Below are 27,992 nucleotides of genomic sequence, written 5' to 3'. Positions count from 1 at the left end.
AAATAAATCCAAGAATAGTAATAAAAAAATTTTATTGTAAAACAAAAAAATTATAAAAATATTTCCGAGCAAATAAAAAACTCCAAAATTACAAAAAAATTTCTATTAAAATTCATTATCCACATCCTGACAATTTAAATCACAAGTTATTTCTTTGTAGTCAAGCTCCAGTGCCGCCAAATCATCCCGCGCTTCGGAAAATTCCATCATTTCCATTCCTTCGCTTTGGTACCAATGCAGAAATGCGCCTTTTCGATACATCAAATTAAATCGGCGATTCAAGCGACTCCAGACTTCACTTATGGCCGTCGTATTGCTCAGCATCGCAACGGCACGATTAACTGACGCCATGTCACCATTGGCTACTGCAGTTGGCGCTTGATAATTGATACCAACTTTGAAACCAGTCGGACACCAATCGACGAACTGTATCGTACGTTTTTGTTTAATACAGGCAATTGCGTAATTGACATCTTTTGGCACAATGTCACCTCGATACAATAGACAGCATGCCATATATTTTCCATGTTGTAAATTACATTTAACTAGTGAATTTGAAGTATCGAAACATTCGGATGTTAATTCGGAAATAGTCATTGTGTTGTGATCAACTTTGGCAGCACTGGCTACGGGAGAATAAGCGCATAATGGAAAATGTATACGAGGAAATGGCACTAGATTTGTTTGAAATTCTGACAAGTCGACGTTTAATGATCCTTCGAATCTTAAACTCGCTGTTATCGATGACACGACCTACAAAAAATTATTTTTCATTATTTTACTTGGGTAGCGAATCAAATTTTTAAGCTCGGTAATCATCGGGTACGATCGACTATATTCGGAAACAAGTCGCAGTAATCATAAGTAGCTCGGTGATCATCGAAAGTCTTCCGTTAATCATCGGAAAGCTTTCGGCGATCATCGGTAACGTTCGTTAATCATCGGTTGCGTTCATTAATCATCGAATTTTTTGATATCATTAACGTTCTTAATCATCGGTAGTGTTTATTAATCATGAGATTTTCTAACAATCATCAGTAGCGTTTGTTAGTCATCAGTAACGTTCGTTAATCATCAGTCGAATTCATTAATCATCAATAGGGTTCATTAATTATGGGGTTTTTGACATAAATAGCACTTATTAATCATTAGAACTGTGCGATAATCATTAATGGGATTCATTAGTCATCAGTAGCGTTTGTTAATCATCAGTAACGTTCGTTAATCATCAGTCGCATTCATTAATCATCAATAGGGTTCATTAATTATGGGTTTTTTTTACATAAATAGTATTCATTGATCATCAGAACCGTGCGTTAATCATTAATGGGATTCATTAGTCATCAGTAGCGTTTTTTAATCATCAGTAACGTTCGTTAATCATCAGCCGAATTCATTAATCATCAAAAGGGTTCATTATTTATGGGGTTTTTTTGACATAAATAGCATTCATTAATCATTAGAACCGTGCGTTAATCATTAATGGGATTCATTAGTCATCAGTAGACGTCGTTAACCATCAGTCGAATTCATTAATCATCAAAAGGGTTCATTATTTATGGGGTTTTTTGACATATATAGCATTCGTTAATCATCAAAACCGTGCGTTAATCATTAATGGGATTCATTAGTCATCGGTAGCGTTTGTTAATCATCAGTAACGTTCGTTAATCATCACGACAGTACGTTAATCATGGATAGGATTTATTAGTCATCACTAGCGTTTGTTAATTATCAGTAGACGTCGTTAATCATCAGTAGCGTTCATTAATAAAACCCATTAATGATTGAAATCATCAAAATTTTTAATTAAAACCCTAACATATAATACTATAATTGAAAAAAAACTATACCTGACTGATTAACCGATTCAAATTAGAATATTTAGGTCGATCTAGATCTAGTTTCTGTCTGCAAACTTCATAGAGCGCTTCGTTATCAAACATAAAAGCACATAAATTTTCATTTAACGACAAATGCGTCGAAAGTATTGCGTTGTAAGGTTCGACTACTGCAGTACTCATATTCGGCGATGGATAAATAACGAATTCCAATTTACTTTTCTTAGGAAACGTCTGGCAAAGATGTTCTATTAATAATGAAGTAAAACCTGACCCAGTTCCTGCAAAAAATATCAATTAATAAATCATGAAAAAATGATTTTAATTAACCAATAAAAAACCTCCGCCGATAGAATGACAAATCAGAAATCCCATTAATCCATTGCAATTCTCAGCGAGTATTCGAATTTTTTCCGTGACTGTATTTAGTAGTTTTTCACCAACGGTATAGTAGCCTCGCGCAAAATTATTAGCGGCGTCTTCTTTACCGCAGATTAATTGATCGGGATGAAACAATTTTTGATACTCGGAATTTCGAAATTCGTCAATAACCGTTGGCTCTAAATCGCACATTATCGCACGTGGCACATATTTGTCTTGCGTTGTGTGAGCAAAAAATGTGTCGATACTATCGACATCGTCAAGACATGAATTTTTTCTGTCTAAATTTATTTCGCCATCTTGTTTTATTTTATGCTCCAGACAATATAGTTCCCAACATTTTGTGCCTATTTGTACACCTGCCTGTCCAACGTTTATTGATATACATTCTCTCTGAAAAATTTATTGCCATAAGTATTGCAATTAATAATTTTGTGTAATTAAATATTAATATTATACTTTTCCCATCATTTTATAAATTTATAATTTTTTTTTTATTATTTATTAATTTTCTCTTTTATTTAAAATTAAATGAAATATTTCTCACAGTTAATTTTGAAGTTATGACATATTGTGATTTTTCAATTGTTAATTTAGCTGCATATTAATTTTTTCATACTTTTGATAGTCATATTTTTAAAAAAATATATAATATCTATTTGAATTATGGAATGGAATTCGTTACAAAACATTTAACTTATCATTTTATAAATATTCACATGTCTATAAATAAAATTTTTTAAATAAAAAAAAAAAAAAATCTTTTTTTGAAAAAGGAAATTTATTTTCTTCAAGTAGAGAAAATTTCCTGTAAAATGAGTACCAACAACAGTATATTTAAATAAATTCATTTGTTGCCTTTCCGCGGTCGCGAATTAACCGCGAGTTGGAGGTTAACAATCACTTTATTAAAATATATTGATGTGGGTACTCAAATTACAGGGAATTTCGTCACTAATTCAACTGTCATAATCATCTTTTATTTACTCACACAAAAAAAAATTGTAATTTATTATTAATCTAAATTCAAATAGCGCGCGCTTTCCACGAGATGCGCGCGCACTTCATTAACCAATAAGAATGTTCTGAATAACCAATCGCCTAGTTTGAGGTGATCACGATAAATTTACCACAATTTCAAGACGTTATTTTAGAAAATTTTCTCTCCAAGAGCAGTAGTAATTTATTTGAAATGAATAATTTAAAAAAAAGTTGAGCTTATATTAGAGAAGCATAAAAATGGCGGAAAAATTAAAAGTGGATGCCAAAAAAAATTATTCAGATGAAAATATCGATACCAATGAGAGTACAGAGTCATTAATATCATTTCTGTCTAAGTTAAGATATCTTGTAAGAAATTTCCGTAATGAATTAATAAAAACCTATCGGACGTACGTTAAAGTTCTCGAAACTGATGACAATAAATTAACTGTCCCCTATTCATCATTTATGAAAGCTGACGGGCATTATCACAGAATAATAAAATTATTAGATAACTTCTTGAAAGTATTTTCGAACGATTACCTCGACGTCGTGACGTCACTAAGCGAAATAAGTTTATTACGTAATCAGTATATCAATTTATTAATTGAAAAAGATAATATAGGTAAAGATTCACGGAAATATTATCATTTGATAGATAAATTAGAATCTACAGCTCACAAATATGAAAAATTAGTTATCGATTTGAACAAAAAAATTTCTAATTTTCGTTCATTGCAAGACAATTTGAAAAATTTAATTATTATTTACAAATCATTCAGGGGAAAAAGATTCGTTATTTCATTGAACATAGATAGCGATGATTTGAAAAGTATTTTGGAGTTCGATAAAATTTCTAATAGACGTAATAAAATTAATAATAATTATATATATAATTTCGGTGAACGACTTAAGAGGTTAAGTAAACCCGTTTTGAATCCAGTGTCCTCATTAAATGATACTTACTTCGAAAAAGTTCGACCTGACATTAAATTTCCGATAAAAAAACCCGTAGCTAAACCGGAATTCGAAGATTTTGACATGAAGGACCCAAGTATTTTAGGAAAACGTTCACGTGAAAGAGATCATTTGATTAATGAATTGGAAAAAATTCAAAAAAATAAAAAATTTATCAAATCGGACTTCAAAACCGACTCCAAAAATGTCGACATAAAGGACCCAATAATTTTAGAAAAACGTTTACGTGAAAGAGATCATTTGATTAATGAATTGGAAAAAATTCAAAAAAATAAAAAATTGATTAAATCGGACTTCAAAACCGACTCCGAAGAAGTCGAAATGAAGGACCCAAGTATTTTAGGAAAACGTTCACTTAAAATAGAAAATTCGATTAATGAATCAAACAAAATTAAGAAAAGCAATCAAGTGACCGAATTACCCGCGTTGGCATTATCAGCAACGGATACTGAAGTAAAAACCGCTGGAATATTGGGAGACATTGAATCTGACGAAGACATTAATCGATTAATCGAAAAAGCTAAGGATTGGTTAGGTTCCGTTAATCAAAATATTCAATTCCTTATAAATTTAGAAGGTTTCGATGAGTTTATAAGACAGCAGCCATATTTATTACCAATTTCCAATGATCTTAATAAACAATCACAGTTGAAAAATATATATAATGATATGAAGAGACGGGAAAAAGAATTAATAAAAAATAAAGATGAAAATTTGAATTCACTTGATATTAATTCAATTGATTATTTGTATGAAAAGTTACTGATTTTCGAAGTAATTTATTATTTTGTATTTTATTCTACAAATAAGGAGGTCGATAAAGTCTTAATTTTGTATTACAATTCAGAGTTGGGAAACCTAGAAGAGATGACTAAAGTTAAACAGGAAGTCGAATCGTTTGATAAAACAGAAATTGATAAATTTATTGTCATTCTGTTCATGTTGGAAAAAGTTATGGATAAAGTGAAAACTAAAATCGATGAGATAGAAGAAGATTTTACTGATGAGAAAGAAAATGAAGAAGAAGCGAACAGGAAAACGTACAGGCAGAAAATAAATGATGCGTTCAAAAATTTTGTTAATACAAAGTATAAAATTTTAGAGGCACTTTACCAACTTTCCGAGGAAAAAAATGTGTTTAATGTAGTAGCTCTTAAGAGATCATTAAAACAATTGGATAGTGAATTGGAACAATATGGCAAATATTATGGAACAGAACGACTAAATTATTATTCGCGGTATTTGATGTACGTACGATAAAGTATAATAGGATAAATTATGTTGAAGATTGAGATTTAATATTGGGAATTATTTTTTATTAAATGTTTCAATATTTAGAAAGATAGGACTAAAAAGTAATGTTGATATTAGGAGAGTAAAAATAATGTAAATACAAAATATGAGTGAACCTCGCACGAATAATGACAGTGAAACTCATCGAAATCGAAGACGAACTAACGGAGTTGATATTCATGAAAGTATTGAGACGTTGATACCATTTACGAAAATAATAAAAGAACAAATTCAGGGGTTCCGAAAAGAATTTAAAAAAACATATGAACAGTATTTAAAGTTTATTGAAAATCCCCAAAGTCGAATTCAACATCAATCATCAGTACAGTCTGAAAATCAATCCGCGACACCACCAACGAGCAAAAATGAATTCGGGCGAAAAGTTCAATATTCGTCATTTCATAAAGTTGGGAAAATATATGACACAACAATAAAATCATTAGGCGATTTTATGACAACATTTACAGAAGATTACAGAAATTTATATTCAATAGCTATCAAGATAAGTTCATTAAAACAAGAATTTAATAATCTAGTTACGCGATATGAGAACCGTACAGATGATTTAGAAGTTAATCAGTTGTATCAAATAAACAAAAAGATTGACAGTATTATTGAACATCATAATAAGTTAGTCATTACGTACAATGCAGAAATCGAGCATTTCATCGCATTGCAACATAATTTAAGTAACGGTATACTTGTCTATGAATCGACAACAGGAAAGAATTTCGTATTGTCAAAAGATGATGATCTAGAAGAGTTTAAACGTTTGGTTGAGACCGATGAAATTTCACAAAAACGCAGCCCAATATACGCATCATTTGCCAGCAGATTCAAAGGCGATCTACAAAATTCTGCTGACAAAACTGTATTGATGCCTGTTAAGCCGTTGAAGAAAGACAAGTGGATATTGCGATCTCCAGTAGAACAGGATAATGATGACTCTGAACAAACTCAACAAAATGCCCAGAATAGTGAAGACCCTGGACCAGACAATCAAGAACACCAACCATCTCGACAAAATACCGAATTCGATGACGCCACAGAACATCACACGGATCCTTCTGTACCTAACAATGCAATAAACGCAACATTTGCCAGCAGATTCAAAGACGATCTACAAAATTCTGCTGACAAAACTGTATTGATGCCTGTCAGACCATTAAAGAATAACAATTGGATTCTGCAATCTCCAGTAGAACAGGATAACGATGCCTCTGAACAAACTCAACAAAATGCCCAGAATAGTGAAGACCCTGGACCAGACAATCAAGAACACCAACCATCTCGACAAAATACCGAATTCGATGACCCCACGGAACATCACATGGATCCTTCTGTACCTAACGTTGAACTTAATAGTGATGTTCAACAAACATCCCAAGAGCCAACGGATCCCTCACTTCCAACCCCAAACGTATTGTCTCAAAATCCTAACATTGATCTCTTCACCGCACTATAGACTATTATATTGTAAAAAAACTAACGCTTTTATTAGTATGACAAATAAATATATATTTTAAAAAATTAAACTCATATATTAGTAAGACGAAAGAACATACTTCTAAAAAAATTAGTCTTTATATAGTAACAAAGTAAAAATTAAAAATGGGTCGTCGCGAAACAATAAATATAAATTTCGAAATACGTCAAGATAGTATTGATAAAAGTATCAAGTCATTAATGCGATTTGTAGATTCAGTAAAATCTGAAATAGATAAATTTCGTAAAGAATTTGAAAACGTCTATAATGAATATTTAACATCAGTTGAAAAAAATCAAATGAAATTATCGATTTCATATTCGTCATTCCGTAAAGCCGACGGTATTTACAGCAAAATAATCTCGGCGTTAAAGAAATTCATCGCATTACTTATGACAGACTATGCAGACATACTATTAGTAGCAAATAAGCTAACAACAGCAAATAAAAAATTCTTTAAAATACAACAACAAATAATTGATAACAAAAGAAACGATTTATCGCAATTAGAACAATCAATCAAGAACATGAAAAACATAATAAAAAATTTCAATGAATTAGCTAATGAATACCATAGCAAAATGATGGTTTTCCAATCATTGCAGCGTAACTTACAAGATCGAATGATTGTCTATACGTCATTTAATGGTAATCAATTCCGGCTTTTAATTAAAAGCGAACTCGAAGAATTTCGTGATCTTCTTGAATTAGATGATTCATCATCATTGCGCGGTAAAATAAACAGCCTGTTTATCACTAAATCTGCCCGTCAACTCAAGTCAATTGGTGACGAAAATTTGCTGCATCCAATAAAATCTCTGAAAATAATCGATTCAACTGAAAACGATAATACGGAGGACCAACAATCTACTGGACCACCACGACAAGTTGATTCGCGTGATTCGAAGCGTAAACGTCCAAGCGATGACGACCCACCGGCATTGAAAAAATTAAAAATGACAAAATTATTTACATCGATTATGTCAATCACAGCAGATAATTTAAAGTCACAGAATGTTATCAATTTCGATTACTTCTCAAACGATGAGATTAATAACTCATTGGCAAAAGGAAAAGAACTTTGGCGAAATTGGGTGGATATAAGTTTCAATGATTTTGTCAATCGTGAAGGTTTCAATGACTTTATTGATTATTATTCGTATTTACTGCCAATCACGAATAATTCATCAGACAAAATTCAAGTGATCAATAAAATATTTTATGATGTGATTGAAATGGAAAGGAAATTCGTGGAAAGTAGAAATGATGTCGAATTATTAGATATTTTGAATTTGGAACCCACTGATCCTGAAGAAATTGAAGAACAATATAAATATTTACGAAAAAAAGTTATTATTCATGAATTGAATTACTATTACATATATTATCTTATCGGTAATTTATATGACGAGCGTGTTATAAAGGATGGAGTACATAAAATTGACGAAATAGAGTCATTGAAATCAGAAATATGCGAATATAAAATAGTTAGTTTTATGGAAGGACAATTACTGAGAAAAATAGAAAAAGCTTTAACTGAAAATATACTTTTTAAAAGTAATGAACATGAATCTTTGAGATATAAACATAAAGACCATCTTAATAAAGTACACAGTAGTATAGTTAATACAAAAATTGATATTTCAATGATATTATTTGACATACGTAAAAATATTGTTTCTCCTAATGAGAGACAAATTTGGAAACTCCGACGGGTTTTTAAAAAGAAAGAGTTGGATAGGCTGATAGAACTTGAAGTTAATCTACGTACTGCATACTATTCGAGATATTTAGAGAAGAATAGTTAAAAAAAATTTTTATTAGTATGAGAACATTCAACATTTGGTAATTTATCAGCAGATGAAAAGAATAAAACATGAGAAAATTATTGGAAAAATTTGTAATTAATTTTTTTTATTGACCAATTAAATTGTTCTGCTGGTATTATCTATTACTATTAGTAGGTTGCAGTATTGGCAGGGTGCGTGACGAAAACGACATCTGTCGACCGCATTAAATCATCCTCAAAAAGCACAGAGAGAATATGCACGGAAAGAAAATTATGGCAGCGGTTCCCATAATTTTGTGAAATTTTTTTCTATACCATCATAGGAATTACGACCATAAATTATGGGAGCGGTTCCTATAATTATAGGAATGTTTCCCATAATTATAGGAATAGTTCCTATAATTATGGGAATGATACCCATAACACTATAGGAATGTTTCCTATAATTATAGGAATGGTTCCTATAATTATGGGAATGGTTCCTATAATTTATAGGAATACTTTCTATAATATTATGGGAATCATTCCTATAATTTATGGGAATGGTTCCTATAATAGTATGGGAACTATTCCCATAATATTATGGGAATAGTTCCCATACTATTATAGGAACCATTCCTATAATATTATGGGAATGGTTCCCATATTATCATGAAAAAATTAATTTAAAGAAATGTGGTAATCACTTCTACAATACACATAAATATTATTAAACATAAAAACAAAAATTTAAACATTGAAAAAAAAAATTGTATTTGGCAAAAAAACATTAAAATTTTTAACAAGAATTTTTTGTCAGCACAAAACATTCAAGAAAATTCAAATTTTGGGAAATTTCTACACTATTGTGAAAAAAAAAAATTTAATGATATTATAGGGATGGTTCCCATAACATTAAGGGAAAAGTTCCTATGTAAGAGGCAAATTTGGTGACTAAAAATTTATAAAAATTAAATTTTTTTTTTTAGTTGATAAATTTTTGAAATAAAGTACAATTATAGAATTGATTTTTTTTTTTATTAAATAACAATTAGTAATTAAGGTAATCGAGAGTGAACGATTTTTTACGCTTTAAAAAATTTTTTTCGAGTAATATAAAACCAACAATAGTTGTCAAGAGAAAGAAATACATTCTTAATGATGAAAACAATTTAAAAAAAAAAAAAAACGAAAAAAAAAATTTTTTTTATCACTTTTTGAAGGGGGGCCGCTCTGCCCCACAAAAAAAAAAAAAATTTTTCAGAAATTTGGCAAAATGTCCATAAATTTTTTCGAAATAGGACAAAAGTAAAGTGATCTTATGGTTGAAAGCCACAAAAAATAATAATTGGCTTAGGGGGGCCGCTCTGCCCCACCCTCCCCTACTAGAGAAAATGTGAAATAGTTAATTAAAAAAAAAAATATTTTAACTTAACTTATATTAGAACAGTAGAAAACACTTCAAAAATGAATGATTCACTTAAAAATGACATTAACTACAACACTGCCCAGTCGATTACATCTTTTCTAACAGAATTACAAACAACTATAGACAATTTCCACAAAAAATTCGATCGTGCATATGAAAAATATTTAGATGCTTTCAAGAACACAAATGACGATAAAAATTCAACGGTTTCTCAGAAGAACATTCCAGTCTTCAAGTCTTTTAATAAAGTTACTAAAATATATGAACATGTGTCGAAAACACTAGAAAATTTTATGTCAGCATTTTTGTACGATTATGCGGATATTTTGAATTTGGCGCTTAAAATAAATGAATTGAAAAAAAAATATGATGTATTATCTGATGAATATAAATATAATGCTAATTATCTAAACGTATCTGAAATGTATAAATTAAATAAAAAATTAAATCATATGGTACAAGAGCATAATGATTTAGTGGTTACTTTTCAATCACGTAATGCGCAATTAGACATTTTGAAAAATGGTTTAATGAAGGGTACGCTCATTTACACGTCACCGAAGTCGGGAAAAAAATTGACTTTGTCTCTGAATAGTGAATTGGCTGACTTTAATTATCATATGGAATTAAGTTCAAGTAATAATTATTCTGAAATAAGTAATGAGTATACCAGAAAATTTGAAGATCGTCTTAAGCAATTAGCTAATGGATTAATATTACTTCCTATAAGTCCATTAAATAATGAAATAAATTTTAATGATAAAAATAATGATGATAATCAAAATATTAAAGCAACTGGTGAAAAACGTAATTTCGAGAAGGAAACAATAAATGAAAATGAATCAAAAAGAAAAGCTAGTGACGGTAAATCTTTAAATGATCTAGACAAATTAAATAATATTTTAAATAAAAGTGGGAAATTAACAGATGAAGAGATAGAATTATTGAAAAATAAACTGTCATCTTCGAAATATATAATTAAATCAATGGAAAATGAATTAATAAATGTTAAAAATAAAATGAAACGTATGTTCACTGAAAAATCAAAAAACGTTAAGTTTCGGCAACTTAGATTACGATTAGATGAAAGGAAAAAAGCGACTTCTAAAATGTTGGACTATCAGCGGCAATTGTCGAAAAAAATAAAACAAAAATTAGGCATTAGAGATAATTAATGAAATGAGTTATTAATTTATTACTTAAATTTTTAAAAACTGCACTGTAAAAAATTCGCGGAGTGAATGTGGAGTGAATGAATTTTTAATTATTTACTCCCCTCGGAGTGAAATTCACTCCGGAGGGAGTTTTGAAAATATTATTAATAAAAAATAACTCCACTAAGTAAAATCGAAATAAAAATTCGCGTATTACAGTACTGATCAACCGATACGCACACACACACACACACACACACGCACATATTCGCACACACCCGAAAACCCACACGAACACATTCGCTTAAACGCACACACACACGCACACATTTGCACACTCGCACGCACACACATCCACAGACATGCGCACACACAGACACTCGCACTCGCACACACACGCTGTTTAACAGTTTAATATAAATTAATTTAAATGTTAAAACTCCAGACCGGAGTAAATTCGAAGTGAAATAAAATCCGCATCACTCCGAGATCACTCCGCTAAAAAAAACTCCCATTCACTCCGCATGCACATTTTTTACAGTGTGTGCGTTCATGTGAGTGCATAAATTATCTGTCACAATGTCTATTTCCTGGCGAATCCAAATTCTGCAGGTTACGGTGAAATGTATTGTGGTCCCAGTAAGAGAATAGACCTCGGAAACTGTCTCCACTACCGAACATTTATGAACTGCGCATGCGCACATAAAAGTGGGAGAACACTCAACACGTAAAACATCCAGTGGGAGTAAAAACCGACGACACCCGAAGTCCAATCTCTTGTTGGGTGTTGGGGTTACAATACACAAGATCGTCATATAGGTTATCGAGTCATTAACCAATAATGCAATTTTTTTGTGTAATTGTGTTATATATTAGTAAGCCACAAATTAACAATAGCGTGAACAAAACATTGTTTTGTAAAAATAAATTAAAAAGAACATACTCTTATATTAGAATACTAAAAAAAAAGAAATGAGTGAATCATTTTCAGATAACGGAAATTTAAATCAACATCTCGATGAAGAACCCGAAAAAGTGAACGTTTTCGAGAAGGTTGATTCATTCGTCTTCTTTATGGATTCTCTGAAAGAACAACTTAAATCTATACGTCGGCAATTTAAAATTTTATACTACAATTATCTTATGAAACTAGAACAAAGTCAAGAGGATGATAAATTTAAATCATTTGATGAAGTAGATGAAATATATAAAAAAGTAAATAAAAAATTTTACAATTTTATGAAAGTATTTGTGAAAGATTACGCCGACGTGTTGGACGCAGCAATTGAAATAGGAACATTGGAATATAAATATTATAATTTAATTAGAGAAAACATTACGTCTGTTGGTAATTTAGATAGTAATCAATTGTATAATTTCAAAAATCAAATCGATATTATAAATAATCGATACAACACTTTATCCGATTTTTATAACCAGCAAGTAATAAACTTTTGGGATATACTAATGCATTATTTGCAGAGAAATATTTTATTGTATACATCGATATCGGGAAAAAAATTTGTGTTGAAAATCGACGATAAATTAAGTCAATTAAAACGTTTAATTGGAACTGATGGTATTGGAAGTAAATTACGTGATATTTACAATAACTTTAATCTTACATTACGCAGTGATATTCCTCGATTAATTGAAGCCAGTAATATATTACCAATAACTCCATTGACGCCATTAGGTGACGCTTCGAATCAACAACCAGCGCCATCTAGCGCCGATGATTTGAACGATGAACGAAGATCGGCAAGACGCGAAGCTAGTAGCGATGCAGCAACTGAGAATAGAGTCGAATAATAAATCACGACCAACTTCGACTACCGTAAATTTCGAGGAGTAGAACAGCAGGAAATAGAAGGAAAAGAGAGATAAGAAAGTAAAGATAAAGATCCACAGATGAGCAAAGGAAAGATTAAATCTGTGGATCAATAGTGTAGGAGTGCAATTATTTGAATCACTTACGTAATATAACAATTGATCGTTTAAAAGATCTAGATTACAACCTAGAACTGTTCATTACACCCCAGACGTTACTGTCGAGAAAAAACGCTGTCTAAGAAATTCTATAGAAAATCTATCAAAATCTATTAAAAATTTATTAATTAATATTGAGGACGAATCGTAATTAAAAGAAATTTTTCTTTTAGTTTTACTTTATTATAGATAAGAATTGATGTAAATTTATTGCATTCAAATATTATTAAAAAGTAACGTTTATATTAGAAGAGTAAAAATAATATAAATACAAAATATGAGTGAACCTCGCAAGGATAATGACAGTGAAACTCGTCAAAATCGAAGACGAGCTGACGGAGTTGATATTCATGAAAGTATTGAGACGTTGATACCATTTACGAAAATAATAAAAGAACAAATTCAGGAGTTCCGAAAAGAATTTAAAGAAACATATGAACAGTATTTAAAGTTCATTAAAATTCCCCAAAGTCGAATTCAACAGCAATCATCAGTACAGTCTGAAAATCAATCCGCGACACCACCAGAGAGCAAAAATGAATTCGGGCGAAAAGTTCAATATTCGTCATTTCATAAAGTTGGGAAAATATATGACACAACAATAAAATCATTGGGCGATTTTATGACAACATTTACAGAAGATTCCAGAAATTTATATTCAATAGCTATCAAGATAAGTTCATTAAAACAAGAATTTAATAATCTAGTTACGCGATATGAGAACCGTACAGATGATTTAGAAGTTAATCAGTTGTATCAAATAAACAAAAAGATTGACAGTATTATTGAACATCATAATAAGTTAGTCATTACGTACAATGCAGAAATCGACCATTTCATCGCATTGCAACATAATTTAAGTAACGGTATACTTGTCTATGAATCGACAACAGGAAAGAATTTCGTATTGTCAAAAGATGATGATCTAGAAGAGTTTAAACGTTTGGTTGAAACCGATGAAATTTCACAAAAACGCAGCCCAATATACGCATCATTTGCCAGCAGATTCAAAGACGATCTACAAAATTCTGCTGACAAAACTGTATTGATGCCTGTTAAGCCGTTGAAGAAAAACAAGTGGATTCTGCCATCTCCAGTAGAACAGGATAATGATGCCTCTGAACAAACTCAACGAAATGCCCAGAATAGTGAAGACCCTGGACCAGACAATCAAGAATACCAACCATCTCAACAAAATACCGAATTCAATGACGCTACAGAACATCACACGGATCCTTCTGTACCTAACAATGCAATAAACGCAACATTTGCCAGCAGATTCAAAGACGATCTACAAAATTCTGCTGACAAAACTGTATTGATGCCTGTCAGACCATTGAAGAATAACAATTGGACTCTGCAATCTGCAGTAGAACAGGATAATGATGCCTCCGAACAAACTCAACATCATGCCCAGAATAGTGAAGACCATGGACCAGACAATCAAGAATACCAACCATCTCAACAAAATACCGAATTCGATGACCCCACGGAACATCTCATGGATACTTCTGTACCTAACGCTGAACTTAGTAGTGATGTTCAACAAACTTACCAAGAGCCAATGGGTACCTCACCTTCAACATCAAGTACGCCGCCATCTAATCAAATACACCAGTCATCCCCACAAAGTACCGAATTCAATGAAGCTTCTGAAGTTTACTTGGATCAACAACCTAGCCCGCATTTCCAGAGTCATGATGAACCTAGTCCATCTGATCAAGTCCGCCAGCCATCCCAACAAAGTACCGAATTCGATGAAGCCACTGAGAATTACCGAGATCATGTACGTAACGTTCAACATATCACTAATGTTCAACAAACTCATCACGAGCCAATCGACTTATCACTTTCAACGCCAAGCACTCGGTCAAATTATGAACCACTGCAACAAATGTCAAGCTCGAGTCCAAATATCGAAAAAGAACATCAGTATCCTAGGATAGAGACACGGGCTATTAAAGATAATGAACAAACTTCACCAGTATCAATGGTTTCAATGCATCCACCTTTGAAAACCCGCAATCGAATTAGGAAGCCTGCTAAACCCTCTGCTTCTAAATCTCAAGCTGTTCTAAATCTTATTCATAATCCAGAACTCTCAATATCTTTAGTGCAACCAACTCAAGCGCCAGTATCTCGATATAAACGCTATCGAAATTTGAGACGCAGTTCAAAACTACCAACGCCAGCCTCGAAATCAGTGACACAGCCTATATCGAGTACTGAATTTCATTCGAAAACAGAAGGCGATGCCGCGAATCCATTACCATCTGAAAATTTGAAGACTCAACCTGTTGCAAGTGTCGACCAAGAATCTGCTTATCCAACGATTAAGGATCTTCTAGCCCGAACGGACATAACAATCGTACCAGTGAGCAGAAATTTACCTAACCAAGATCACGACGCCCCATCAAGAAGCGGAAAGATACCGCCCCCGATTGATCGCAGCGCTAAGTCACACTCAGATATCGAAGCAGCTAAAAGCCCACAGCCGACACCGGTCCGTAATTTAGATGTCAATGAGTCGAATATAAATCCAGATCCACCCATTGATGAGAACATCAGTCTAGACCATGATCAACAAAAATTACCACAGTCCGAGAATTCCGAACAGACTGACCCGAATGAGGAACCCAGCAATAAAAAATCGAAGCTGGAATCTGAAAGTGAACAATCTTTTGATGAGCTTTCTAATCAGTCTATGGATATTGTCCAATCGTCCCGCGAACCTCTAATTATCAATGAAAATTCTAATTTGAAAGTCCAACAAAATAATAATGAGCCAAATCAAAAAGAAGAATCTCAATTATCAGAGGAAATTGTTGATCCAACTGAAGACTCCGATGAAGATTTAATTACAATACAAGAATCTACAAATATAGATAAAAGTAATGACTCGCGAGAAACCGACACTGTCGAGGAAGTGAATTTACCTAAAAACGTTGAAGTTATTTTAGGTAAAGATGTCATAACAAAATCTGAAATTAATCATCTCAAGAGATTCCTTTCGATTTTCAAGGAAATACACAGCCGCGATTCTTATCAACTGCGTGAGGTTCAAAGTCTTTGTGACGACAAAATCATAATGAAGGGAATTGAAGGTAGCAATCGTGAGAGCTTAGAGATGGAAATACAGAAACTTGAAAAAAGAGGTTCTGACCTTAAACGGAAGATAAAATATATTGGAAAAATAGTGCTTGATATAACTGAAAAAATTAATAAATCGGAGGTAAATGAAGAATCGAAATCAGAGCAAGTCATTGATCTAACTGATGACTCCAATAAAAATATAACTACAATACAAGAATCTACAAATATCAATGAAAGCAATGACTCACGAAAAACCGACACTACGGAGGATTCTTCGGCTCAAAAACTTAGAAATATTCTAGGAAAAGATGAGATAACAGAATCTGATATCGAGTTCCTTAAGAAATTACTTCAGAAAATCGAGCAATCCCAGAACTACTATTCTAATCAACTGGATGAAGTTCAAAGAAGTTATGACAAAATCGCAATGAAGGAAAAGCAAGGTAGTAATTATAAGGAATTAGAGATAGAAATACAAAAACTTGAAGAAAAACGTCAAGAGCTGGAAAGGAAGAAAGCAATTAATGAAGGACAATCGGTTAGAATTACGGAAAAAATTAACAAATCGGAGGTAAAAGGAGAATCGAAATTATCAGAGCAAGTTATTAATCTAACTGATGACTCCGATGAAGATATAACTACAATACAAGAATCTACAAATATCGATAAAAGCAATGACTCACAAAAAACCGACCCTGAGGAGGATTATTATTCGATTAAAAAAATTGAGAATACTTTAGATAAAGATGAGTTAACAGAATCTGATTTTGAGTTCCTTATGGAAGTACTTAAGGGAATCGTGAAAATCCAGAACCATTATTCTAATGAACTGGATGAAGTTCAAAGAAGTTATGACAAAATCGCAATGATGGGAAATCAAGGTAGTAATTATAAGGATTTAGAGATAGAAATACAGGAACTTGAAGGAAAACGTCAAGAAGTAGAAAAACAGATGAAAAAGAATGCAAGACTATCGGTTAGAATTACGGAAAAGATTAATAGATCAACGATAAATGAAGAACCAAATGATAATCAGGGACAATCATTTGAAGAAACATCTGAACAAAATGTGACAGTCGTGTCACCACCTAATTTAGTGACCAACCAAATGGAATCCGATTCTGTCACTGAATCAGATAGACAATCTGATGAACAAACCACTGTAAGCTCAGATTCTGAACAAAAACAAGATATCACTGCGCAGCCTGAAGTCGTGACTAAACCACCAGCGAAAATGAAAAGAAAATTGTCAATCGATAGCGAAGAAGCAACCACTAAAATCTCCAAATCTGACCAGAGTAAATCATCTGATGATCAACATGTGTCTGGAAGATTACAAATGAAGACTAGATCATCGACAAAAGGGGAAAGTAAATTCTCTATTGATAACACTAGCGAAGAATCGAACAGTGGTTCAAAAAAATCAGAGACACTAGCAGAAACAACTCGCGAACAGTTAGCAAAATGGATGAAAACAGAAAAGGATATCAAATTATTGGTACAAAAGCTCGCAGCAGAAGCAAAGAAAGGTAATATTAAAGTAAATCCTAAAAAGGAGGTTAAAGAATTACTTTGGGTTAATGAAAATTTCGTCCAATTTCTTAAAAAACACATTTATTTATTGGCAATTAAAGACACGAAAATTAGAACAATAAAATCATTATGTGAAAAAATATTTACTGATGTAATGAACCACGAAATAAAAATACAAAAAGATTCAGCTGTCAGACTAAATTCGTCATTAACGGTAGAATTATATGAAACATATGATAATAATAAAAGAAAGGAAGCTCAACTTAAATATTTACAAAATAAACTAATATTGTCCGAAATTAGTTATTATTACTATAACTATATGCGAAATCAAATATATGATGATGTAGTTAAATTGAAATTGGGCGCCAGTAAAATAACAAATGATGAAAAATGGCAATTAATCGAAGCTCTTCGATGTATGAACAAGAACGCTGCTGCTTTAAAATTCGTTAAACTTAAGACGGAAAAAGAAAATATCATTAAGATAAGAAATAAAATAAAAACACTTAAGAAAGAATTAAAATTATTAGAAGATGAACGCAATTTAAGATTAAATAACTTGAGAAATGAGGTGACAGATATTGATGATAATATAAATGGTAAAATTTATCAAATTGTAGAGTTAAAAACAGAATTAAGTAAAAGTTCGATTACTGTAAAACAAGATAAGCAATTAGAATTAAAGAAGTGTGAAACAGAATTGAAAAACCTTCAAAGTGCGCACAAAATAGCACTTAAAAAATATATGTCTTCAGATGAATGACATTTTGTAACTATTGACTAATTGAGAATATTATTTTTTTACCGAAATTAAGTGCATCATAGTGCCAAAATAGAAAATTTGATTGCGTACGTAAGAATCGGAGTTAAAAATGTATATATATATATATATATATATTAGGGTGATCCAAAAAATAACAAACTTTTTTTTTTTTCTTCCAAACAGGTTCAAAAGTTTCATTTAGATAAAAAAAGACGCCTGTGAAAATTAGAGCTCTTAATATTAACATTAAGAGGTTCCTCATCGCACTTTTCTATTTCCCATAAGAATAACATGGGAAAAATTTTTTTTACGTCTTCTGATTTTTATAAGTAGCTAACGATGCGTCATAGGAATAAATGGCAGGCATATTTTTGTAGGGAATTGAATGCTCTACAAAAAAAGATTCTTATCATTTTTTGAGGAATCTATTTGTTCAAAAGTTATTTGAGGTTGAAGTCGAATTCATATTAAATTTTGAGATTTTCTACTTTTCCGGTGAAACTATCAGACTTATTACAAAATATCGTCAGACCTTTTTTGTAGACAATTTTATTCCCTAAAAGTTATTTCTAATAAAGTTTTTTCGAATTCCGCATTGCTTTCTAGTTATTTTTATTTTAATGTCAAGCTCTTAAAATCGATCAGAAGACTATTTTTTTATGAGCATCACATTAAAATAAAAATAACTAGAAAACAATGCGGAATTCGAAAAAACTTTATTCGCAATAACTTTTAGGGAATAAAATTGTCTACAAAAAAGGTCCAATGGTATTTTGTAATAAGTCTGATAGTTTCGCCGGAAAAGTAGAAAATCTCAAAATTTAATATGAATTCGTCTTCAACCTCAAATAACTTTTGAACAAATAGATTCCTCAAAAAATGATAAGAATCTTTTTTTGTAGAGCATTCAATTCCCTACAAAAATATGCCTGCCAATTATTCCTATGGCGCATCGTTAGCTACTTATAAAAATCAGAAGACGTAAAAAAAATTTTTCCCATGTTATTCTTATGGAAAATAGAAAAGTGCGATGAGGAACCTCTTAATGTCAATATTAAGAACTCTAATTTTCACAGGCGTCTTTTTTTATCTAAATGAAACTTTTGAACCTGTTTGGAAGAAAAAAAAAAAAATTTGTTATTTTTTGGATCACCCTAATATATATATATATATATATAGATTGACTCATATGAATTTCAACTCTTATTTATTAGACTTACGACTAACAACTATATTGGTCATAACCATCGTGATTTTCTCTAGAACAAAAAAAATTTTTTCATGATAGTTTTATGACTTTATAATAGATGACACATATATATATTACATTAATTTTTTCGTTTAATTTTATATTCATTAAATTTTACAAAAAAATAATGTTTATATTAGAAGAGTAAAAATAATATAAATACAAAATATGAGTGAACCTCGCAAGAATAATGACAGTGAAACTCGCCAAAATCAAAGACGAACTGACGGAGTTGATATTCATGAAAGTATTGAGACGTTGATACCATTTACGAAAATAATAAAAAAACAAATTCAGGAGTTCCGAAAAGAATTTAAAAAAACATATGAACAGTATTTAAAGTTCATTGAAAATCCCCAAAGTCGAATTCAACATCAATCATCAGTACAGTCTGAAAATCAATCCGCGACACCACCAACGAGCAAAAATGAATTCGGGCGAAAAGTTCGATATTCGTCATTTCATAAAGTTGGGAAAATATATGACACAACAATAAAATCATTAGGCGATTTTATGACAACATTTACAGAAGATTACAGAAATTTATATTCAATAGCTATCAAGATAAGTTCATTAAAACAAGAATTTAAGAATCTAGTTACGCGATATGAGAACCGTACAGATGATTTAGAAGTTAATCAGTTGTATCAAATAAACAAAAAGATTGACAGTATTATTGAACATCATAATAAGTTAGTCATTACGTACAATGCAGGAATCGACCATTTCATCGCATTGCAACATAATTTAAGTAACGGTATACTTGTCTATGAATCGACAACAGGAAAGAATTTCGTATTGTCAAAAGATAATGATCTAGAAGAGTTTAAACGTTTGGTTGAGACCGATGAAATTTCACAAAAACGCAGCCCAATATACGCATCATTTGCCAGCAGATTCAAAGGCGATCTACAAAATTCTGCTGACAAAACTGTATTGATGCCTGTTAAGCCGTTGAAGAAAGACAAGTGGATTCTGCAATCTCCAGTAGAACAGGATAATGATGCCTCTGAACAAACTCAACAAAATGCCCAGAATAGTGAAGACCCTGGACCAGACAATCAAGAATACCAACCATCTCAACAAAATACCGAATTCGATGACGCCACAGAACATCACACGGATCCTTCTGTACCTAACAATGCAATAAACGCAAAATTTGCCAGCAGATTCAAAGACGATCTACAAAATTCTGCTGACAAAACTGTATTGATGCCTGTCAGACCATTAAAGAATAACAATTGGATTCTGCAATCTCCAGTAGAACAGGATAATGATGCCTCTGAACAAACTCAACAAATTGCCCAGAATAGTGAAGACCCTGGACCAGACAATCAAGAACACCAACCATCTCGACAAAATACCGAATTCGATGACGCCACAGAACATCACATGGATCCTTCTGTACCTAACGTTGAACTTAATAATGATGTTCAACAAACTTCCCAAGAGCCAACGGATCCCTCACCTTGAACATCAAGCACTTAGTGAAATTATGAACCCTCTTCATCGACGATTCACCCACGTCAGCATCACGAGGAAGCTGCATCATCAAAACCAGATTCCCAGCTTTCTGATCAAAATTTTTAATCATCCAAACCAGCGCATCATTATATATTATTTTACATAAAAAAATTTTTTTTATTCTGCTTATATATTAGACAGAGCTCATCTGAAATACTCAAGTAAATTGACAAAAAATCTAAAGAAATAATACTTATATTAGAAGAGTAAAAACCGATAAAAATGAATGAATTAAATAGAAGTAATGATAGTGCAACTCAGGGAAATCGAACACCACCTGAGATTGATATCCACGAAAGTTCTGAGTCATTGATAATATTTATGGATAACTTGAAAAAAAACATCAATGTATTTCGTCAAGATTTCAAAAAAACCTTTGATGCCTACATAAACCGACTCACTATATTGTTAAATCAACCGCCTGCTCAAACACAGCCGACAATAAATTTAAGATCTACGAATAGTTTCAGTAATGAAAATATTAAAAAAGTACGTTATGCATCATTTCGTAAAGCTAATGAAATTTATAAACGTGTTATGAATGTATTGAATAATTTCATGAATACATTCACCCAAGATTACGCTGAAACGTTGGACATTGCTATTGAATTGAGTACTTACAAACAATCCTACGATAATTTCAAGAAACGCAACAAAAATTACGATGATTTGGAACCACACGAAATGTATGCCCGTAATCAAATCATAAAGAGTATTATTGACAATTACAACAAGTTAGCTATTACTTACAACGAAAGAATACGACGTTTTGAAGGATTAAAAGGCAACATTCTTAATCGTTCACTTGTTTATACAACGTCTACGGGTAAACGTTTCGCCGTTTCAATTAGCGATGAATTGGATCAATTTAAAGAGATCGTCGAATCCGATCCAGTATCAAAAAAACGTTCTTCTCTTGTTGCTTCACTAGGTGATCAATTGAATCACGATTTACGACATTCTGTTAATAGTTCAAGATTAATGGAAATAACACCAATGAGAAGAGTGTATGGAAACATTTCACCTGCGCAAGATGAACCTCTGGAAATGAATGCTCAAGATCAAGATCAAATTTATGGAAGATCGTCACTAAGCAGACGACATAAAGATGTAAATTTGAATGCTATTCTAAATCAAAATTTAGCAAGCAGAAGACGCGTGAGAACAGTGAATATTGAACCAAAACCACGACCAAAACGTAAACAATCAGTGATTAATAAAAAGACTAAGTCTAAAATAGTTAAAAAAGTATCTCAACCTCAGAAAAGTAAAGATCAAGATAAAAACAAGTCAAAACCGCGACAAAGTGAATCATCCGATGAAGAAACAGATACAGCAGACGAAGAAATGGATGTAGAAGACGAAAGAACAAATAGAGAAGATAAAGAAAAAGATAAAAACAAGTCAAAACAGCGACAAAGTGAATCATCCGATGAAGAAACAGATACAGCAGACGAAGAAATGGATGTAGAAGACGAAAGAACAAATCGAGAAGATAAAGAAAAAGATAAAGAAGATGAAACAGCAGATAAAGGAGACGAAGGAACAAATAGAGAAGATGAAGAAAAAGATAAAGAAGATGAAACAGCAAATAAAGGAGACGAAGGAACAAATAGAGAAGATGAAGAAAAAGATAAAGAAGATGAAACAGCAGATAGAGAAGACGAAGAAACAGATAGAGAAGATGAAGAAAAAGATACAGAAGATGAAACAACAGATGAAGAAGACGAAGAAACAGATAGAGAAGATGAAGAAAAAGATAAAGAAAATGAAACAACAGATGAAGAAGAAGAAAATAGGAGTCGTAAAAAAGGTAAAGGCGTTAAAAGTCGAAAAATTAAAAAGAAGCTGTCAAAAAAAGTTCGAAAATCACCTACCTATGAGGATTTAAATGATCCTTCATTTTATATGAAGAAAGTAGGCAGAACTTGGAAAATGCAGTGCGAGCAAAACGCTGAAAAAACATCTCCAGATGAAGACAATGACTTAAATTCGTTAATTACCGATTTACTGGGACAAAATCTTGAAATGGTAGTAGAACATGTGAAAATAATGAACCAGCAGAATTATAAAAAAGCAGATGATATAGTTCAAAAAGTATCTAAAGAGTTACAGACAATAAAGGACGTTGATGATGTTGTGGTTAATGATGAAGAGGACAATGATAGTGAATACTTAAAAACTCTGCAAAACGATCCTGATTATGCAAAACAACCAACGAAGTTTGAGAAAATAATGAAAAATCTTAAATTTAGAGCAAGAAAATATGAAGAAGCGATCAAAGACTTGAAAAGTCACTGTTTAGATAGGAACATTATTTCCGAACACATGAACATAGTAAATATGATCAATGAACATTACAACTTGACAGAAGTTGATAAGAAATTACTGAGAAAATTATGCGTTAGATTGCCAGAAAGATATAAGGATTTATGTAAAAAATTGGCGAAAGTCGTGCGCCGCATAAATCTAAATGATAATCCGTGGTGTGTCCCAAAATATCGTATTTACAATTTACATGAAAAAGGGCAAGAATATTTGGAAACCCAAAAATCATTAGAACTAAATATATTCAATATAGGATTTTTAATAAAAAATATTACTAATAAATTATGTAACCCGTCTCCGGAATCAACTAAATCGACATCTCAGTTTCTTTCGCAAGATGAAATATTAAAAAGCATTGATGAGTTTAATAAAATAATAAATGATAAAATTTCGGAATGCAGTGATGAATTAAACAAAACTAAGGAAAATATAAAAGCTGAAGAAGATAACAAGATACGTGAGGAAGGATTACGCAAACAAAAAGGAAATAAGAGTGTAGTATCAAAAAAGAAAACGACCACCGGTAAAACAGCAACAAAGAAAACGACCACCCGTAAAGGAAAGAAAAAAATTGATACTAATTCAAATGCTGGTACTAGTTCTGATCCTGGTACTAGTTCTAATGCTGGTACTAGTTCTATTGCGGGTACTAGTTCTAATGCAGGTACTAGTTCTAATGCGGGTACTAGTTCTGATGCTGGTACTAGTTCTGATGCTGGTACTAGTTCTAATGCAGGTACTAGTTCTGATGCTGCTAGTAATATTTCTGATGCTGCTACTAATATTTCTGATGCTGCTACTAATATTTCTGATGCTGCTACTAATATTTCTGATGCTGCTGCTACTCCTGATACTGGTACTGGTAATTTGAATGATGGAGCTAGTAGTTCTAGTACTGGAACTGATACTACTGTTGTTCCAAAAACTACTCCTGTTAAAAAAGTAACAAAACCAAAAGATACTTCTGGTTCAAAAGCTGGAACAAGTAGTTCCACGGACGCTAGTAGTTCTAATACTGGAACTGATATTGCTGGTGTTCCAAAAACAATTCCTACTAATAAAAAGAGAAAGCAAAATGACCCTGATGATTCAGACAATGAAACAGGTAGTTCTGATGCGGGTCCCAGAAAAATTAAACCTAGAGATGTTACAACAATGCGTTCTCGAAGACAAGCGGCAAACTATGGCGACTTTAAATGTTCAGATCATCTGCTCGATGACAACTTTATTAATAGGATAATAAAGGACAGAGAAGAGTTACGGAAAAGTGATGATGAACAAGATGAAGACGATGCTGGCGGAGAAGGATATTGTAAGTCAGAATCCAGAAACTTGTGGTATAAATTAGAAAGTTCAAAGGATGCGATGATAGCAGACGATGAATTTATAGAAAAATTGAAACCGTTACTCGATGAACTATTGACAGATACTTGTGATGCCAAACGATTGATAATGGAAATGGAAGTGAAATCATTAAAGATACAGAAAGAATTAATAAGTTCGAAGGTTCCAATACCACTGATTCCTATACTGAATGAGAATTTTGATAAGAATACTGATAAATACAAGAAACATTTGGATTATTTATATATGCTAGTGTTGAAATTTGAAATTCAAATTAGGTGGTTTGAACATAATCTTGATAAACTACAATCAATTTATGAGGATAAAATGGCTCGTAATAGCCAGGGAAAGTACAATAAAGAGAAAAAAGAAATTAATGAGTGTACTAAAACTATTGAAGGATTGAACGGATGTTTTAAAGAAATCGTTGAAAAAATAAATGAAGTGAAAAATAATTAAACTCGTCAATAAACATACACTTGAAAATTATATTGTCTTATAACTATTGAATAATTGATGCATTTAATTTTTTTTTTAGTTGTGCCATGTATTGTATAGAAAATAAATTTGGTTATCGTACACGGAGAAAAAAATATAGTAAATTTTACTAAAAAATATGAGAATAATTACTAAATTTGGATAGTAATCTTGAAACGCTTATGATTTATATGAAAAATTCATAAACAGATTAGCATATTTTACAAGTCGTTTAGTAAATTTTACTATCCCAGTTTAGTAAATTTTACTGTATTAGAATGGAAAAAAATTAAATTAAATTTTTAATAGTTTTTCAACTTTTTATTATTATTGATTATTATTATTATTATTTCTGTCATCTGTATTGGTGTTGGTGTGGATTTTTGTTTTTTAAAAAATCACTTGATTCAACCGAGATTCGAACCCTGATCTCCCGCGTGCGAGTTCTTTCCAATGTCTGACGGCCCGAAGTGTCCTTTGAACAAAAGTTTCAGAACTTGTAATACATCTTTGTATATGCTATCCCCACCAACTTTTAATTTTATCTATACATAGTAGAATTTACTATACAGATAGTAAAAAAATATAATCGTGTTAGCAAAAAATACATTGCGTATAGTAATTTTTAATATTTTGTATAGTAAAAAATCCTATATTGTATTAGAAAATTAACTTTCTTAAATTTGTATTTATTAATAGTACTTGATAGTAAAATTTACTATACAAATAGTAAAAAATATAATCGTCTTAGCAAAAAATACATTACGTATAGTAATTTTTAATATCTTATTATGTAATTATTACTAACTAGTAAATTTTACTAAACATTTAGTAATAATTACAATACAGAATGTATTTTTTCATATCTGTTAGTAAATTTTTCTATAGTATTGTAATTTTTACTATGCTTTTTTCTCCGTGTAGAATTGTCGAGGGTGATTTTCAGTTGACAGTTTAAAATTTTTCATTAGTCAAAAAAACGTAAAAATGTATTTATTTAGTGCATTATTCTCGAGGTATACTGCACATATGTATGTATAGGACAGACGAGTCTGATTGAATTAAAAAAAAAGAAAAAAAACATTGAGTTTTAAAATAAAAATCCATTTTCAGTCTATGAGATTTTGTTGTTACGGAATAGAATATAATGCGGTAAGTAAAGTCCGATTAGTTGGTTGGATTTGGGCATTGAAAATCTTGAATTGTATTAGATAAATATGACTGTCAAAGAGCTATTCACTGATTATAAATTAATTAAACCTCGACTTTTATTTATTTTACTTTCCTACTCACATGTGCGCGTGTATCAGGAACACATGCGTCTACAAGATCACTGCCTCCAGCTCACGTTACTTCGCAGCTACAGATATTTTTATTCATAAACTCACTTATTTTAAATAAATTTATCAAACAATTTGAGAATCCGACAATAGAGTCCATAATCAAGCGGTTGATTTTAACGAATTAATAATTAATAATAATTACTCACAAAAAATGATGAATTTATTTTTTTAAATTTATATGATTTGCGGGATTTCAAAATTACCGCGCACGCGCAATGACGACACTATTAGCGCGTCGGCACACATGTATTACAAACTAAAAGTGATGTTCCAGAGATTAAATTCACTCCTTGCATTCATGATCTCCTGATGCAATTGAGGATTTTCTGTCTCGAAATATGGCCGTCTGTTGTACAATTCACCTTATATATACATACATGTATAAATATATAATGACTTTGATCAAGTGGTAAATTACACTGTCACTTTTTTCAATGCATTCTTTCAACTTATTAAAAAATATATATATTTATATATAAGTATTAATAAAACATAAATACCTTGTGTTGAAATTTTCGAAAGTATAACAGATCTCAATAAACTTTTAATTTCCATCAACAAATCCAGAGCACAAATAAACGCTATCATAATAAAAAAAATTAAATTCTACCCATGATGGAACAAAAAATTATCTATGGTAAAATTTATCTGCAATATAAATAATAAATGAATTTAAAAAAATATCAATAATAATTACGATTGAGAGTGAAAATAAAATTACCATTAAATGTGTCTGCAAAATTGAATATCCCCGCAAAAATTCAACAAAATATTTTAGTCTATATGATGGAAACTCGAAACCAATAGTATAATTATAAATTAAAAATTTCTTAATTACTCTGGTTGACAAAATCGTGGACTACTAAGTGCTCTGAGGGAGAGTAGTCTCTATTACTGATGTACGTTGCATAAACTTTCATTGAATGGTAAAATAATTTCTGCGCAAGTAGGGGTTACAGCAATTGAATTTTATCTGCGCAGCTAGAGGTTGGTCTTATTGTATGCGATCATTTACCGCGATATGATTGGCTAAAT

General features: G+C 31.4%; 8 protein-coding genes across 10 annotated transcripts; 7 read left to right on the top strand and 1 right to left on the bottom strand.

The window, feature by feature from the left end:
• Positions 1 to 44: 44 nt before the first annotated feature.
• LOC130678190 (tubulin alpha-8 chain-like) lies at positions 45 to 27,992 on the bottom strand. Of its 3 annotated transcripts, XM_057485258.1 has the most exons (5): positions 27,679 to 27,992; positions 27,458 to 27,605; positions 2,183 to 2,615; positions 1,854 to 2,122; positions 45 to 753 (listed from the first exon to the last, which is right to left on the bottom strand). In XM_057485258.1, exons 3-5 carry the CDS (start codon positions 2,412 to 2,414, stop codon positions 106 to 108), a joined length of 1,149 nt encoding a protein of 382 aa, XP_057341241.1. In that variant the 5' UTR covers positions 2,415 to 2,615; positions 27,458 to 27,605; positions 27,679 to 27,992; the 3' UTR covers positions 45 to 105. The 3 variants fall into 3 exon arrangements, with proteins under 3 accessions (XP_057341241.1, XP_057341243.1, XP_057341240.1); XM_057485260.1 differs by lacking the exons at positions 27,458 to 27,605; positions 27,679 to 27,992 and adding an exon at positions 26,908 to 27,191; XM_057485257.1 differs by lacking the exons at positions 27,458 to 27,605; positions 27,679 to 27,992 and adding an exon at positions 2,682 to 2,820.
• Positions 3,462 to 7,085, top strand: LOC130677168 (reticulocyte-binding protein homolog 2a-like). Its single transcript, XM_057483851.1, has 2 exons — positions 3,462 to 5,432; positions 5,572 to 7,085. Exons 1-2 carry the CDS (start codon positions 3,462 to 3,464, stop codon positions 6,937 to 6,939), a joined length of 3,339 nt encoding a protein of 1,112 aa, XP_057339834.1. The 3' UTR covers positions 6,940 to 7,085.
• On the top strand, positions 6,986 to 8,867 carry LOC130678189 (uncharacterized). The gene has a single exon (XM_057485256.1). It carries the CDS (start codon positions 7,086 to 7,088, stop codon positions 8,766 to 8,768), a length of 1,683 nt encoding a protein of 560 aa, XP_057341239.1. The 5' UTR covers positions 6,986 to 7,085; the 3' UTR covers positions 8,769 to 8,867.
• LOC130678192 (uncharacterized) lies at positions 10,186 to 11,484 on the top strand. Its single transcript, XM_057485262.1, has one exon. It carries the CDS (start codon positions 10,196 to 10,198, stop codon positions 11,330 to 11,332), a length of 1,137 nt encoding a protein of 378 aa, XP_057341245.1. The 5' UTR covers positions 10,186 to 10,195; the 3' UTR covers positions 11,333 to 11,484.
• Positions 12,150 to 13,136, top strand: LOC130678193 (uncharacterized). The gene has a single exon (XM_057485263.1). It carries the CDS (start codon positions 12,284 to 12,286, stop codon positions 13,121 to 13,123), a length of 840 nt encoding a protein of 279 aa, XP_057341246.1. The 5' UTR covers positions 12,150 to 12,283; the 3' UTR covers positions 13,124 to 13,136.
• LOC130678185 (uncharacterized) lies at positions 13,571 to 18,746 on the top strand. Its single transcript, XM_057485253.1, has one exon. The coding sequence runs from the start codon at positions 13,578 to 13,580 to the stop codon at positions 18,690 to 18,692; it is 5,115 nt and encodes a 1,704-aa protein (XP_057341236.1). The 5' UTR covers positions 13,571 to 13,577; the 3' UTR covers positions 18,693 to 18,746.
• Positions 20,095 to 21,564, top strand: LOC130678191 (uncharacterized). The gene has a single exon (XM_057485261.1). It carries the CDS (start codon positions 20,110 to 20,112, stop codon positions 21,412 to 21,414), a length of 1,305 nt encoding a protein of 434 aa, XP_057341244.1. The 5' UTR covers positions 20,095 to 20,109; the 3' UTR covers positions 21,415 to 21,564.
• LOC130678186 (myb-like protein X) lies at positions 21,564 to 25,665 on the top strand. The gene has a single exon (XM_057485254.1). The coding sequence runs from the start codon at positions 21,688 to 21,690 to the stop codon at positions 25,594 to 25,596; it is 3,909 nt and encodes a 1,302-aa protein (XP_057341237.1). The 5' UTR covers positions 21,564 to 21,687; the 3' UTR covers positions 25,597 to 25,665.

The sequence above is a fragment of the Microplitis mediator genome, chromosome 1 (assembly GCF_029852145.1).
Source record: "Microplitis mediator isolate UGA2020A chromosome 1, iyMicMedi2.1, whole genome shotgun sequence".
NCBI classification, from domain to species: Eukaryota; Metazoa; Arthropoda; class Insecta; order Hymenoptera; family Braconidae; genus Microplitis; species Microplitis mediator.
The sequence above is the reverse complement of the archived record's forward strand: the minus strand, read 5'-3'. Positions and strand labels throughout refer to the sequence as shown.